This window comes from Pleurodeles waltl, unplaced genomic scaffold (genome assembly GCF_031143425.1).
Source record: "Pleurodeles waltl isolate 20211129_DDA unplaced genomic scaffold, aPleWal1.hap1.20221129 scaffold_37, whole genome shotgun sequence".
In the NCBI taxonomy this organism is placed as follows: Eukaryota; Metazoa; Chordata; class Amphibia; order Caudata; family Salamandridae; genus Pleurodeles; species Pleurodeles waltl.
The window spans coordinates 9,962,871-9,979,491 of record NW_027150076.1 but is presented as its reverse complement, the minus strand read 5'-3'; the positions used below and the strand labels follow the sequence as shown (position 1 = coordinate 9,979,491).

Sequence of the window (16,621 nt, the reverse complement as noted above, 5' to 3'; positions counted from 1 at the left end):
TACTGGCGATACTTGAGCAGCAGGTGCAGTGCACCGGGACACAAGTACTGGTGATACTTGAGCAGCAGGTGCAGTGCACCGGGACAGAAGTACTGGCGATGTTAACATGAGCAGCATGTGCAGTGCACTGGGACACAAGTACTGATGATACATGAGCAGCAGGTGCAGTGCACCAGCACACAAGTACTGGTGAAACTTGCACGAGCAGCAGGTGCAGTGCACCAGGACACAAGTACAGGTGATACATGAGCAGCAGGTGCAGTGCACCGGGACACAAGTACAGGTGATACATGAGCAGCAGGTGCAGTGCACCGGGACACAAGTACTGGTGATACATGAGCAGCAGGTGCAGTGCACCGGGACACAAGTACAGGTGATACATGAGCGGCAGGTGCAGTGCACCGGGACACAAGTACAGGTGATACATGAGCGGCAGGTGCAGTGCACCGGGACACAACTACTGGTGATACCATGAAGAGACCTTGGCTGCGTGTCAGCTACTGCGCATGCGCGGGAGAGAAGTGTCGCGTGCTACTGCGCGAGCCCGGGATAGCTCCGTCGTGCTTTACTGCACGTGCCCGGGAGAAAGGTGTCCTGTCTTATGACGTATTTCAAAAAGTGTAGTGTCTTTACTGCGCATCCTGGAGAGCTAAATGCCGTGTCTATAGTACGCATGCCCATTAGATAAGTGGGGGGGGTCTCTTAATTACGTAGGACCATGAGATTTGGGTCTTTGCAGCGCATGCCCGAGAGATAAGTGTTCCCGCTGCTAAGATCTTGTGTGCCAGGAGAACACAGCCGCTGATCCGAAAGTTCTCCTAATAGACAAAATAAAAACCTCACCGGAAGTGGCTGGACAGAACTGTTTGGCACATGCGCAGACTGCCCACAGGCACCAGACGTAAAGAGCAACTACTCTCGCACATGCGCAGACTGCCCCAGTTACCGAGATGAGACACTACTCTCCCGCACATGCGCAGACTGCCCACAGACATCCGACGTAACCAGGAACTACTTTCGCACATGCGCAGACTGCCCCAGTTACCGAGTGTAGACACTACTCTCCCGCACATGCGCAGACTGCCCGAGTCGCCGGAGGACGTAAAGGTGTCTTTGTTTGGGCCTCGTCGGAAACTGAAAAGGTAACAAGGGGCCCGGAATTCTGTTATTTCACCTGCGTTTCATGTAGGAGACACAAACACCAGCCCCCAGCCCCTTACACAGCTCCAGGCCGAGACAGACAGGACTGAAGGGAGCTCTGGGGGTGATGCAGCCGGGCCCCCCAAAAGAGGCAGAAACTCATTAAGCAAAACCCAACACAAAACAAACAATCTGCTCTGCTTCTCACTCACTCCCCTCCTGCACTGTCACTCACTCCCTACACTCCCTCTCACTCACTCCCCTCCTGCACTGTCACTCACTCCCTGCACTCCCTCTCACTCACTCCCCTCCTGCACTGTCACTCACTCCCTGCACTCACTCTCACTCACTCCCCTCCTGCACTGTCACTCCCCTCCTGCACTCTCACTCACTGCACTGTCACTCACTCCCTCTCACTCACTATTTGCACTGCCTCTCACTCACTCCCTTCCTGTACTGTCAATCACTCCCTGCACTGCCTCTCACTCACTGCCCTTCCATTCACTCTTTGCACTGCCTCTCACTCACTCCCCTCCTGCACTGCAACTCACTCCCTGCACTCCCTCTCACTCACTATTCCATTGCCTCTCCCTCACTCCCTGCACTGCCTCTCACTCACTGTTTGCACTGCCTCTCACTCACTGTTTGCACTGCTTCTCACTCACTCCCTTCCGGCACTGTCACTCACTCCCTGCACTGCCTCTCACTCATTGTTTGCACTGCCTCTCACTCCCTTCCTGCACTGTCACTCACTCCCCGCCTCTTAACCTCTTCCTGCAGTGCCACTGAAACCTCTTCCTTAGAGGAAGAACTCCTATTCTGTCCCCCATGATCTCCATGGATGCTTGTAGTGCTTTGTTTATCCCACTATGTTACTCATTTATGTACACAGTTTGATGTGCTCCCAAATTGATCTTCCTGTGTCGTTATCTTAGGTCTCCCTAGAGGCAACTTGCTGTTCTTGTGAACTTTAGGAATAAGGTAAAACAGACTGTTTTAATTAATATGTCTTCAGGAATCTGAATTCATCATAGCTAATGTGTCCTTGATCTTTTCATCCCACTAAATCATTAGTGAAATCTTGTTTTTCATTCAGATAATATGCCTTCTCATCTTTTTTATAGCACTCAGTATTTGAAAGTTGACTATATGATTCCTGCATATTCAGCTCAATCGGCCATAGTACTGCATTGCTGCCTTTGTCATGCACCTATCACACAATCTTTGTTATCTCTCAATTTAGTGCTGGTCTGGTTATAATTATCCACAGCACTGTTGAGATGTGGCCAATCTCTTCCTGGTTGTTTTTATTTTCAAACTGCAAAGTTCTCTAATCACTGTTTCTGAAAACACATCTATGCTATCGGGTGAAATAATGAGTACAAAGAGTGGTCCAGTGTTTTGCTTTTCACTAATGACCGAGCTGACAAAAAATCTCTGGAATGCACTTCTTAGTTCAAAGAATACATTTATTATTTCACCACAAGGTTCCTAAAAGGAGATTAGTATGTTAAAAGCACACGTTTAAAAATAGCCACAGCAATGAAAGGAAAATATACCAAAATGATTCTCCACTGCAATATGCATAGCAAATATATGTAATGCAAAGCAAATAATGAATTACAAATGCATCACCGTAGGGCCTGTCAGGTCCTTCATTTTCTCATGACAGCAAGACAATGACCCGATTCGACTGCGACAGAGATCTCTAACCTCACGGGAAAGATATCAGGCATCCCACATCTAGAAACCTGATTGAGGCCACTCACCCGCTCACTGTCGCAGTGGGTCTTTTTATATCTTAAAAAAAAACAAAAAGAGCTTTCTGGAAAAACCTTCTCGTTTTGTAATTCAAACATGCTGGCTAGTTTAGGTCAGGGTTGAAAGAAACAGGTTGGAACTGGCCAGTTTCCCAAGGTGTCTCTCCCAAGCCTAAGCCGTTCCCTGCTGTACAAAAAACATCAGTCTAATACATCCTTATCATGCTAACACCTCCTTATTATTGTAGGAAAGTACCATCTTGCCTGGCATGTTACCCCCATATTTCACTGTATATATGTTGTTTTAGTCTATGTGTCACTGGGACCCTGCCAGGCAGGGCCCCAGTGCTCATAAGTATGTGCCCTGTATGTGTTCCCTGTGTGATGACTAACTGTTTCACTGAGGCTCTGCTAACCAGAACCTCAGTGGTTATGCTCTCTCTGCTTTCCAAATTTGTCACTAACAGGCTAGTGACTAAATTTACCAATTCACATTGGCATACTGGTACACCCATATAATTCCCTAGTATATGATACTGAGGTACCCAGGGTATTGGGGTTCCAGGAGAGCCCTATGGGCTGCAGCATTTCTTTTGCCACCCGTAGGGAGCTCTGACAATTCTTACACAGGTCTGCCACTGCAGCCTGCGTGAAATAACGTCCACTTTATTTCACAGCCATTTACCACTGCACTTAAGTAACTTATAAGTCACCTATATGTCTAACCTTCACCTGGTGAAGGTTGGGTGCAAAGTTACTTAGTCTGTGGGCACCCTGGCACTAACCAAGGTGCCCCCACATCGTTCAGGGCAAATTCCCCGGACTTTGTGAGTGCGGGGACAACATTACACACGTGCACTATACATAGGTCACTACCTATGTATAGCGTCACAATGGTAACTCCGAACATGGCCATGTACATGTCTAAGATGCCCCGGGTCTCTAGCACAGAACCCGGGTACTGCCAAACTGCCTTTCCGGGGTCTCCACTGCAGCTGTTGCCAACCCCTCAGACAGGTTTCTGCCCTCCTGGGGTACAGGCAGCCCTGGCCCAGGAAGGCAGAACAAAGGACTTCCTCTGAGAGAGGGTATAACACCCTCTTCCTTTGGAAATAGGTGTGAGGGCTGGGGAGGAGTAGCCTCCCCCAGCCTCTGGAAACGCTTTGATGGGCACGGATGGTGCCAATCTCTGCATAAGCCAGTCTACACCGGTTCAGGGATCCCCCAGCCCTGCTCTGGCGCAAAACTGGACAAAGGAAAGGGGAGTGACCACTCCCCTGACCTGCACCTCTCAGGGGAGGTGCCCAGAGCTCCTCCAGTGTTTCCCAGACCTCTGCCATCTTGGAAACAGAGGTGTTGGGGGCACACTGGACTGCTCTGAGTGGCCAGTGCCAGCAGGTGACGTCAGAGGCTCCTTCTGATAGGCTTTTACCTCTCTTGGTAGCCAATCCTCCTTCCTAGGTAGCCAAACCTCCTTTTCTGGCTATTTAGGGTCTCTGCTTTGGGGATTTCACCAGATAACGAATGCAAGAGCTCATCAGAGTTCCTCTGCATCTCCCTCTTCACATTCTGCCAAAGGATCGACTGCTGACTGCTCAGGACGCCTGCAAAACCGCAACAAAGTAGCAAGACGACTACTAGCAACCTTGTATCGCCTCATCCTGCCGGCTTTCTCGACTGTTTCCAGGTGGTGCATGCTCTGGGGGTAGCCTGCCTCCTCCCTGCACCAGGAGCTCTGAAGAAATCTCCTGTGGGTCGACGGAATCTTCCCCTTGCTAACGCAGGCATCAGAAGACTGCAACACTGCAGTGCACAACCTTCTGAGTTGTCCTCCGGCGTCGTGGGACTTTGCATGGACTCTGGTTCACTCTTCTTCCAAGTGCCTGTAAGGGTACTTTTGCGGGTGCTGCCTGCTTCTGTGAGGGCTCCCTAAGTTGCTGGGCGCCCCCTCTGTCTCCTCCTCCAAGTGGTGACATCCTGGTCCCTCCTGGGCCACAGCAGCACCCAAAAACCTCTACAGCGACCCTTACAGCTAGCAAAGCTTGTTTGCGGTCTTTCTGCATGGGAACACCTCTGCAAGCTTCATCGCGACGTGGGTCATCCATCTTCCAAAGGAGAAGTCCCTAGCTCTCTTCTTTCTTGCAGAACTCCAAGCTTCTTCCATCCAGTGGCAGCTTCCTTGCATCCTCAGCTGGCATTTCCTGGGCTCCTGCCCACTCTCGACACTGTCGCGATTATTGGACTTGGTCCCTTTGTCTTACAGGTACTCAGGTCCGGAAATCCACTGTTGTTGCATTGCTGGTGTTTGTTCTTCCTGCAGAATCCCCCTATCACGACTTCTGTGCTCTCTGGTGGTAGTAGGTGCACTTGGCACTCACTTTTCAGGGTCTTGGGGTGGGCTATTTTTCTAACCCTCACTGTTTTCTTACAGTCCCAGCGACCCTCTACAAGCTCACATATGTTTGGGGTCCATTCGTGGTTTGCATTCCACTTTTGGAGTATATGGTTTGTGTTGCCCCTATACCTATGTGCTCCTATTGCAATCTACTGTAATTCTACACTGCTTGCATTACTTTTCTTGCTGTTACTTGCATAATTTTGGTTTGTGCACATATATCTTGTGTATATAACTTATCCTCATACCGAGGGTACTCACTGATATACTTTTGCCACATTGTCATAAAAATAAAGTACCTTTATTTTTAGTAATTCTGTGTATTGTGTTTTCTTATGATATTGTGCATATGACACCAGTGGTATAGTAGGAGCTTTACATGTCTCCTAGTTCAGCCTAAGCTGCTTTGCCATAGCTACCTTCTATCAGTCTAAGCTGATAGAAACACCTCTTCTACACTAATAAGGGATAACTGGACCTGGCACAAGGTGTAAGTATCTCTGGTACCCACTACAAGCCAGGCCAGCCTCCTACAATTATGTACTAGCTCTTCGGTGAGAAAGAGCTCGAAAACAAGAAAGAATGCACAGTTTACAATGTGGAAAATCACGGGCAGCTTCAACATGGCAGTGTCTAATGCTACAATAATGTCAGTAGGCAGAATTAATCTAAAGCTAAACTGAATACAAAATGTAGTCTGTAACTGGTAACACTGGACAGCTAATCCTGGTGCAAAATGGTGCAACACAAAGTCAGTGGTCAAAACACACATTTCACTACATCCAGGTCTAAATGTGGTACCTCCTTCTTCAGTAATTTATATAGTCTCACTCTGACTATAATATTTTCAGTAATACTCCCAGTGCTGCTTGCACTTTTATTCTCCAGTTCCAATAATTCTTTCATTAAGTCTAAATCTGATTTCAGCAAATTCTGTACCCAGTATTGGTGGAGTCTCAGTATTTTACACAAATTACTAACATTGTTTTTATAAACTTTCATTAGCTCGAGTTCCTACTATATTTATACAGATCTATTTTAGTCTGAATATAAGAAAATTCTGACTTTTCACAAAATGACGGTCCCAGAGTTGGTACCTTTATTTCTGTGCGTTCTTCTTCAATTATGAATGATGGAACTCTTGTTCTACTTCTGTAAATGGAGGGTGTGTGCCATAGAGAATGATGCTGAGCAAAGTTGTCTGTTGCGTTGGTGGCTGAGCGAAGTTGTGTGGTGGGATGGTGAAAGTAGTTCTGTTGATTAAGGTATACAGGTGCCATGTTGTGTAGTGACTCCAATGCATCTGTGAGAAGTTTGACCTGGCATCACTTCTGGATGGGGAGCCAGTGGAGCTGTCTGAGGTGGTGTGGTGTGGGTTCGGTGCAGGAGGTCGACTATGAGTCTGGTGGTGGCATTTTGGATGGTTTGAAGTCTGTGTGGAAGATGGGATGGGACACTAGCGTAGAGTGTGTTGCCATAGTCCAATCTGCTTGTGATTAGTGCAAACATGATGGTATGTCTGGTGCCCAGTGGGAGCCACTTGAAGTTTTTACATAACATGAAGAGGATTTGGAAACATGAGGAGGTGACACTGTTGATCTGGGACTTCATGGTGAGGTTGGTGTCGAAGATGAGGCCTAGGTTCCTAGCTTAGTCAGTTGGGATGTGTGGGGTCCACGTTCAGGGGGAGTCACCAGGTGGAGTCCTAAGGTGAGCTTTTATTCCTGAGGATTAGCACTTCAGTTTTGTTGCTGTTAAACTTGAGGCAGTTTTGTTTCATCCAATTGGCCACGTTGATCATGCATTGTTTGAAGATTGTCTTGGTGCTGATGGTTTCATCTGAAAGGGAAATAATGAGCTGGGTGTCATCAGCATAGGAGATTATATTGATTCCATGGGATCTGATGATGTTAGCCAGAGGAGTCTTGTACCTGTTGAAAAGTGCCAGGCTGAGTGATGACCCGTGTGGGACTCTGCAGATGAGGTATTTGGTTTCTGATGTGAACAGTGTGAGCTTGACTTATTGAGTTCTTATGGAGAGGAAGGAGGCTATCCATTTCAGAGTTGGGCTGTGTATTCCTGCTGCTTGTAGTCTGGTGATGAGTGTGTGGTGGTAGACTGTTTTAAGGATGACAGAGAGTTCAAAGAGGATAAAGGCGGCTAGGGTTGGTGAATTCCTTGGCAATGGTAAAAATTCCTTCTAGTTATTTGAGCTGGATTCGATTCTCAGGGTCAGAGTCTTTTCTTGGTCTATATCAATTGATGTTTTTAGCTTCTAAGAGCGGCCTTGTAGGTGTTTCCATTTATGGTAACTTGGGTAGTTCTCCTTTTCTTTTCAAGTCAGCATTGTACCAGCTAGCCTGTTAGTTGGATCTTTTGGATTTGGGTTTTTCAGGGGCACTTTGGGTACTGGCGCAGGCGGTGATCCAGTGGATGAAGTTGTTTGTGTTGTTGGTGGAGTCTGGGTAGTTTAGTTGGAGGTTGGTGAGCCATTCCATTACTGTAACTTTATTTCAGCTGCACTGTAGGGTACTGTAGGGGTGGTTGGTCGCCCTGCTATGTGGTAGTGGATGCTGGAGTGATCCGTCCATGTGAGTGGAGTGATGTGGCTGACTTTAACCTTGTCGCTGGAGGAGAAGTAGGGGTCCAGGGGGTGTCTGGCGATGTGGCAAGGGCTTATACAAGCTGGGTCAGATTGATGTTCTGTAGGCTTTCAAGCAGTTCTGTGGAGCTGGAGTACATTATGGCAGTCGCGATTAAACATATTTTTTTTTAACCATTTTTATTTGTTTTTAACAAGAAGAGCTGGCAAAAACCCTAAAACATGCAAGTTAGTAGGTTTGCAGACTCAAAGGCAATTCCAAAAGGGCATTGCCTAACACTATTTCCAGCCCCAGTTTGTAGATCTGCAGAAAGGTGTGCAAAATAAGGGAATTGCTGGAATTCAAGCTCTACTATAGTAGGAACCCTAGCATAACCATAGAGGAAAATATCATTATATTAAGAGATTGCTGCCAAAATGTGTCACTGGACTACATGGCACTAAAGGGACAAGTGGCTCTGTCTACAGGATAAGTAGATTTATGAAGCAACCTGTCCCATGGACAAGTAAATATTTCATTAAATTCCACACCCCTACCACATCTATTCTATCAATAAACACACTGACCCAAGGAACAGCTGAGACACAGCTGGGTATCAACACAGCCTTTCAAGACTTTTATAAAATGCTGTACACCACTTCGATGCCTCCTGACCCAGCAGATATTGCCTCTTTCTTCCCCCAGGTGGCATTGCCTGGGGTGCCTGCATATGATCGAGAGGCCCTTAGCGCCCCTATCTCAGCCACCCATGGAGCTCACCTTGTATAGACCATTGTCACTGCTAAACACTAAATGTAAAGTCCTAGTGCGTAGGCTGCTCCCATTGCTCCTGAGGTTATTGTAAACCGATCGATGTGGCGTCATTCCCTGGCGTAACACCTTCCTAAATATATATTGTTATTTTATATAATGGATGTCGCTCGAGAGCACTACCTATTTGCTGGCTGTCTGTCCCTGGATATCCGTCAGACCTTTGATACCCTGGGATGGGACTTCAAGATAGTTGAGCTGGCCAGATATGCAGTACACCAGCTTACCTACAGTGGGTCCAACTGTTATACACAGCACCCAAGGCCAGTGCTTGGACAGAGCCTTATATCTGGGGGTATTGCGGGTATCTCCCTTATCCTGACTAGAATAAGGGTCCCTACAGGGTGAAAACTGACTGCCAACCTAAGACCCCATTTCTACATTGGCTGTCAGGGGTGAGGATAGGACTTGCACTTAGCTTACAGTGATTGGTGTACACTATCACCATATCGCAGACCATTATGTGCCTCATACAGATTTTTTGGTTTTCGAATTTATTTCTTTGACCTATTTTGATGTTGAGTTCAAGTGAACCCCAACTACATTATGTCTCAATCAAGAGCATCTTCAGTTCCATCCCAGGATTTGATTTTTGAGGAGGATAGGTTGGAAACCTATACTGTAGAAGAGCTGAAAGCAGTTTGTAAAAACCTCAAAGTTCAGGTCAGAGGCCTCACCAAAAAGTAGGAGCTACAAAAGGCGCTGAGGGCATGGGAAGCCACCAGAGCTGCCAGTGGGCAGTCTGAGGATCCAAATGGAGATTTTTCTGACACAAATTCTAGTGAAGATGTACTGAGGGTGCAGGAGCTGCCAGGGGGGGAGGTACCCCCTGTGCCAGCAGTGGTGGATCAAAAGGCCTGACTCCCGAGGAGTTGGAGGACTGGAGATAAGCCAGGAGGCACCAAATTGAGTTGGAGAGATTAAAAATGGAGCCTCCGAGGGAGCAGGGAACCATGGAGGAAAGAAAGATGTTTTTGGACCAAAGTGAAAGAGCTGGGTGTTTGGAGCAGGTCCAGCCAGGATGGTGGCAGCAATTCATCAGTGCAGTCAGACAGAATTGTGCACATTCCTAAAAACGTAGTGAGAGAGTACAAGAAGGGAGATGACATTCAGAGGTGGTTTCAGGGCTCTGTGACATCCATCCACATGAATGGGGTCCTTGAGAAGAATTGAGGGGCAGGATTGTGGAACCACTTCACAGAGGAGGGGAGGGATACTTTGTTAGCTTTTGGTAAGGGGGTACAACCTCACCTACGCTGACATGAAGGAGGCCCTCCTCACTCGGTATGGTCTCACTCCTGACAAGTACAGGGATCAGTTTAGGCAGAGTAAGAAAACTGAATCCCAGACCTGGTTAGAATGTGTAGATTCGTTTTGCAGAGCACTGGATGGTTGGATGAAGGGCAGTAATGTGACAGATTTTCAGAGGCTGTACAACTTAATTGCGTGGGAGCATTTGTCTAGGCTGTGTTTTGCAGAGCTGCGCCATCAATTGACTGATATTAAGCTGACTGAACCCAGGAAGCTTGCTATGGAGGCGGACTGCTGGGTGAGTACCAGAGTGCACAAAAAGGTATATGGGGGAGATTCTGAAAAAGGTGGGCAGGGTTCCCAGCAGCAGAGTGGGGGGAACAAGGTAAACAAAAGGAGTTTCCCAACGTGCCCCAATCTACTAACCCAGGTAGGAAATCTCACCCCCCAGGAGATAAGAAACCATGGGCCTCTTCAGGAAAGCCTGCAGAGGCAGTGCTTTGCTTATGACCAGGAGGGTCACATGAAGGGAGATCCCAAATGTCCCAAGTGGACACCACCACCTAGCGGTGGGCAGACCAAGGGGTTGACCAGTGTAGCGCTTGGAGAGGAGGTGGTCCCAGGTGGGTGTGGGGATCCCACAAGGGACGGCGAGATGGTCCAGACAAACCTAATGCCTGATAACACTAAGAAATACAGGCAGCGGGTGACCATCAATGGGCAGAGAGTAGAAGCTCTCAGAGACACTAGAGCCAGTGTGACCATGGTCCAGTGTCACCTAGTGTCTGAAGAGCACATGGTTCCTGGTGTATTCCACCAAGTTGTTGCAGTGGACAAGTCGGAGCGCCACTGTAAGGTGGCACAGGTTCCCTTTGAGTGGGGCAGGATCTCAGGTTCCTTGAGGGTGGCTGTGAGTCCTAACATGCCAGTTGACTGTCTGCTAGGCAACGGCTTGTAGGCTTCCACCTGGAAGGAGGTGGAGCTCAGGTCGAACTTGGGGATGTTGGGGTTGCCAGAGTGAGCATGCCTGACCACTCGGTCCATGGCAGCTAGTCAGGGTGATCAGACAGACCTGGAGCCTGAAACAGTGCCCCAGATGACCACCAAGAGAAAGGGCAAAGGGCATGGGAAACCCACCCCAGAAGGTCCCACGGTCTGGGAGGAGGCTGACCTCGAGGGGGAAGCCCCAGCACCTACAGGGGAGCAAGTGGCTCATGATATGCCTTTGGCAGTACATTTGGGGCACAGCAAGACCTTTGCCAGGCTTGTTACCCACTTTCATTGGCCTCAGATGAGAAAACATTGAGACGCGTTCTGTGGATCCTGCCAGACTTGCCAAGCAAGTGGCAAAAGTGGAGGGAAATGTAACGCCCCCCACCCCCAAACATTTCCTGTTGTGAGCACCCCTTTTGCTTTGACATAGTGGGGCCTCTGGACCCCAAGACAGCCCTAGGCAACAAGTTCATCCTGGTCATGGTGGACCATGGTACCCAGTACCCGGAACCTTTCCCTCTGAGAACAGTGACAGTGCCCGTTGTGGCCAAGGCACTGATGGGGATCTTTACCTGAGTGAGTTTCCCCAAGGAGGTGGTATCTGACCGGGGTACCAACATTATGTCCATGAACATAAAGACCATGTGGAAGGAATGTGGAGTAAACTACAAATTCACCACTCCTTAACGCCCCCAAAGTAACAGGTTGGTTGAAAGATTCAAACGCACCCTGAAAGGCATGATTGGGGGTCTGTAAGACTCCATGAGGCGTAAGTGGGACGTCCTCTTACCATGCCTTCTCTTTGCCTACCAGGATGTACCACAGAAGGGGTTGGCTTTAGCCCCTTTGAACTGTTGTATGGGCACCCGGTCAAAGGACCTCTGAGTCTGGTGAAAGAGGGCTGGAAGCAAGCTCCTAGGAAGCCACCCCAGGATGTATTTAGTTACATGCTGGCCTTCCGAAACCAGACCGCCCGCTTCAGGAAGCTCGCACAAGAGAACCATGAGGCAAGCCAGGAGGATGAAACTCTGGTACGACCAGAATACCACTCTGGTTGAGTTTCAGCCTGGCCAAAAAGTGTGGGTCATGGCCCCCATAGAGCCTTGTGCTCTGCAGGACAGGTGGTCAGGGCCATTTGAGGTGAAGGAGTGCAAGAGTGACGTCACCTACTTTGTGGACTTGCAGGCTCCTAGGAACCCCCTGAGGGCTCTACATGTGAACCGCCTCAAACCTCACTTTGAGAAGTCCAAGTTAACCATGCTTCTGGCTACAGATGATGGTGCAGAAGAGGATAGTGAACCTCTCCCTGACCTCCTGTCTGCCAAGGAGCAGGATGGGTCAGTAGAAGGCATAGTCCTCTCCCCTTCTCTGACTCTAGAACAGCAGAGTGAGTGTCGCCAGTTACTAAAACACTTTGCCACTCTATTCACACTCACTTCAGGTGTCAACCATCTATGCTTGTATGATGTGGACACTGGGGACAGCCTGCCTGTGAAAAACAAAGTTTACAGGTTGGCTGATAGATTGAAAGCCAGCATCAAGGAAGATGATGACTTTAGGGGTGATTGAGCGCTCTAGCAGCCCTTGGTCCAGCCCAGTGGTCTTGGAACCCAAACCTGCTGCATCTAGTGCCACACCAGGACGTCGGTTCTGTGTGGACTACCGGGTGCTCAGTGCCGTCACCAAAACAGACACCCACCCCTTCCCAGAGCTGATGAGCTCACAGATCGGTTGGGGGCAGCCAAGTTCCTCAGCACATTTGATTTAACGTCTGGGTACTGGCAGATTGCTTTAACCGAGGGGGCCAAGGAGAGGTCAGCATTCTCAACAACAGAGGGGCACTTCCAGTTCCCGGTCAGGCCCTTCCAGAGGCTGGTCAATCAGGTCCTGGCTGGGCTTGAAAACTTCAGTGCCGCCTACCTTAACGACATTGTTGTTTTCAGCTCAAGTTGGAAGGACCACTTGCACCACCTCTGGGAAATGTTGAAGGCGCTGCAAGCTGCAGGCCTCACTATCAAGGCCAGTAAGTGCCAGATAGGGCAGGGGTCGGTGGTGTACTTAGGACACCAGGTTGAAAGTGTCCAGGAGGCACCCCTACAACCCAAAATCTATGCCATTCGGGCTTTGGCACCCCCCCAAGAACCAGATAGAGGTGAGAGCCTTCTTAGGCCTCACCGGGTACTACAGAAGGGTTGTCAAGGAATATGGCACCAGTGTTGCCCCCTTGACAGAGCTGACTTCTAAGCAGCAGCCTAGACAGGTGATCTGAACTGAGGCATGCCAGACCCCGTTTGACACCCTGAAGGAGGCCATGTGAACAGCGCCCGTCCTCCAGCCTCTAACTTCTCCAAGGAGTTTGTGGTACAGACAGATGCTTCTGCGCATGGTGTGGAAGCAGTACTTTCACTCTCTAGACCAGCCTGTAGTCTTCCTTAGCAGGAGACTACTCCCCAGGGAACAGAAGTGGAGTGCAATTGAAAGGGAAGCTTTTGCTGTGGTCTGGGCACTGAAGAAGCTAAGACCCTACTTGTTTGGGTTTCACTTCCGCGTTCAGACCGACCACAGGTCCACAGGCCCCTCAGATGGATAATGCAGATGAGGGGTGAGAACCCAAAACTGCTGAGGTGTCCATTTCCCTACAGGGGATGGACTTTACGGTGGAACACCGCCCTGGCACAGAACACGCCAACACTGATAGTGTGTCCATGTTCTTCTGCCTTAGTGACGAGGACTCCCCAGGGGTTGAGTAGTTCCCCCTACTCTCAGCTGGAGGGACATGTGTTTGACCTGGCAGCTTTTTGGCGGTCTCCCCTGTCTTTTTGCCTTCTGACCTCCTGGTTTTATGGTGTACTGGACTCTGTTTTTGCTGGTTTATTGTCTCTGCGCACTGTACCAATGCTAATCAGTGGTAAAGTGCAAGTGCTCCCCATATAAGTTGTACTGTGGATTTGGTACTAATAAGTCCCTAGTGAAGTGCACTAGAGGTGCCCAGGGCCTGTAAATCAAATGCTACTAGTGGGCCTGCAGCACTGGTTGTGCCACCCACTTTGGTTGCCCTGTAAACATGGCTCAGACCTGCCACTGCAGTGTCTGTGTTTGCCGTTTTCAACTGCTAATTCGACTTGGCAAGTGTACCCACTTGCCAGGCCTAAACCTTCCCTTTTACTACATGTAAGACACCCCTAAGGTAGGCCGTAGGCCCAGTGCATGGGCAGTGCAGGGGCCTCTGACACCCCCATTCCGCCAAACTTTCCATGGCGGGCCGACCGTCATGAAAAGGCTGGCAGAATGGAGACTCGTAATCCCCCGGGCGGTGCTGCATGCCACCCTGGTGGATTACGACCAGCGGGACCGCCAGGCTGCCGACTGGCAGCAACCTAGTGGTGTCAGTGGTCCGACTGTGGCGGCTCCGCCACGGTCTTAATGTGACTGCCGGACTTGCACGAGCGTGGAGGTCTGACCATCACCGCGGGCCTGGCAGTCCTAGGACCACAATCAATCAATCAATCAGGAATTTGTAAAGTACACTACTCACCCGTAAGGCGCTGAGGGGGGTGGGGGGGAGGTGCTGCTACTTCTCGAACAGCCAGGTCTTGAGAAGTTTCCTGAAGGTAAGGAGGTCTTTGGTCTGACGCAGGTGGGTAGGAAGAGTGTTCCACGTTTTGGCGGTGAGGTGCGAGAATGATCTACCACCGGTTGTAGTTCTGCCGACGCGTGGGATGGTTGTGAGGGCAAGGTCGGCGGAGCAGAGATGTCGGGTCGGGGTATGACCGCTAGGGTCATAATGAGGGCCATTGTGTCTAATAAAAAACTGAAGGGGCCTAACAATTAGTTAACCTTGTTGAGCTTTAACTATCACAGTTACCTTATTTTTCCAGTTTGTAAGAAAAATTAATTGATGTACTCCTTGGAGAGAACCATAGGCCTGCTTTTTGATTCCTGAGCTTTTGAATGTACTGTATGATCTTCACAGTCTCATTAAACTTTGATACAATCATCACTTATTAGATGAAATTACCAAAACTCTTTTAAAACATGTTAACATTTTAAAGAAACCACAATCAAAGCATCAATGTAAAAACGAAATAGAACGTAAGAAGGAAAGTATATAATCTGCCCATCTTGGAAGTCGTTAGACTCCGTCTGGAATGAATGTAAATGGCTGGAACTCTTCATCATTATACAGCAAAGAAACAAGAAAAGCCTTTAGGAGACAGTAAATACTAGAGATTGAAATATTTAAACTATAAAAACATTTCATGTAAAACCACATACTTGGGTAAACTGATTGACAAAGGTTTTCAATTCGCATTTTTTAGATGTTAATTTCCCTTCACATGTACGTGCGCTGGATGTAGAAACTCTTGCACATGCGCACATAGATACTGCTGAAGTCAGAATGGCACCTGCCCTTACTAGCCTTCCGGTAGATAGGTTTCAAGCTTGCCTCAAGGTTTTAGACAAAAGTTTAATTATGTTCCTCAAAAATACTTTCTCTTCAGAACTTATCCTAGATTCTTGGCGTGACTCTTTGATAGATCGATATTTAAAAAGGAAGATCAAAAAGAGATGAAAAACTATGGCCTCGTAGCCCATCTTGGTAGTGATGCTCAAATCTTTACTAAAATTGTATGAACCTAAAGAATGGTTAAAGCCACTTGGATTTCTCCCCTTTTCGCAATGACGCACCCGCCACTGACAATATATTGACTTTTGCAGTGCTGCAATGTAAATACACAAAACTCATTAAGGATGAGAAACTGTATACATGCTTTAAAGACTATTTGGCTGTATTCAATAAGGTGCTTGAGTTAAGCTTTGACAGAAACTACACAGCTGAGATATTTCTCGTTCATTGTTAATACTTCATACAGATCACAATATTGACACCTGGCAACGGGTACGAGTAGGGCTGAACGATCAACTGACCAAACATATTTACTCTATTTGTGGTGCAAAGCAGCAATTTATTCTTGCTTCATTTTTCGGCCTCTATTCTTCTGATTTGTCCAACACTCTGAAAAAAGTTGCACATTCTCTCCGTAGGTGAAGGACAAAGACATAAGAAGGTTAATGTACTGTTTGATAGGTCTTGTGAGTAAGATCAACTGGAAGAGTGTAACAAACTAAATGATTTGACAGATAATTTAACCAAAACTAATACTTTTGTGTTTGGTTCTTGATTTTCTTTTACATTCAAGTGTTTTCTGCAAACTTCATCTTTCATATATACCAGCTCTGATTCTTACCCAGCAGTGCCTCGAGCAGGGTGGATCCCTCCAGCCTGACCTCGAGTAGGGTGGATGCCTCCAGCCTGACCTTGAGTAGGGTGGATGCTCCAGCCTGAACTTGAGTAGGGTGGATTTCTTCAGCCTGACCTCAAGTAGGGTGGATCCTCCAGCCTGAACTTGAGGAGCGTGGATCCTTCCCAGCTCTTGACATGTGCTAGTAATTTTGTTGTAGTGACCAGTGTTTTAAGCTGGTAGTTGAACTATTACTGAGAGAGCTCCTAGTGCTGGGGTGGGAGGTTGGTGGGAGGTAAACGGGACTGTTACAGTGAGTTCTGCTCTCAAATAGTGTAGAGCATTAATTCAGTGTGAGGATCTGAGTGTACTATATAATAGGGCTAGGTAGCCGTATTGTGAAGTACACTCCCAGGGAGCTTTGGG

The 16,621-nt window shown here is 48.2% G+C and overlaps 1 protein-coding gene across 1 annotated transcript in view; it reads left to right on the top strand.

Moving 5' to 3' along the window:
* Window positions 1–972: 972 nt before the first annotated feature.
* The window catches only part of LOC138276138 (zinc finger protein 605-like), a 37,987-nt gene continuing 22,338 nt past the window's right edge, over window positions 973–16,621 (top strand). Inside the window, exon 1 of the mRNA XM_069219176.1 lies at window positions 973–1,142. Coding sequence (XP_069075277.1) covers window positions 973–1,142 — 170 coding nt within the window. The remainder of the gene's footprint in view (window positions 1,143–16,621) is intronic.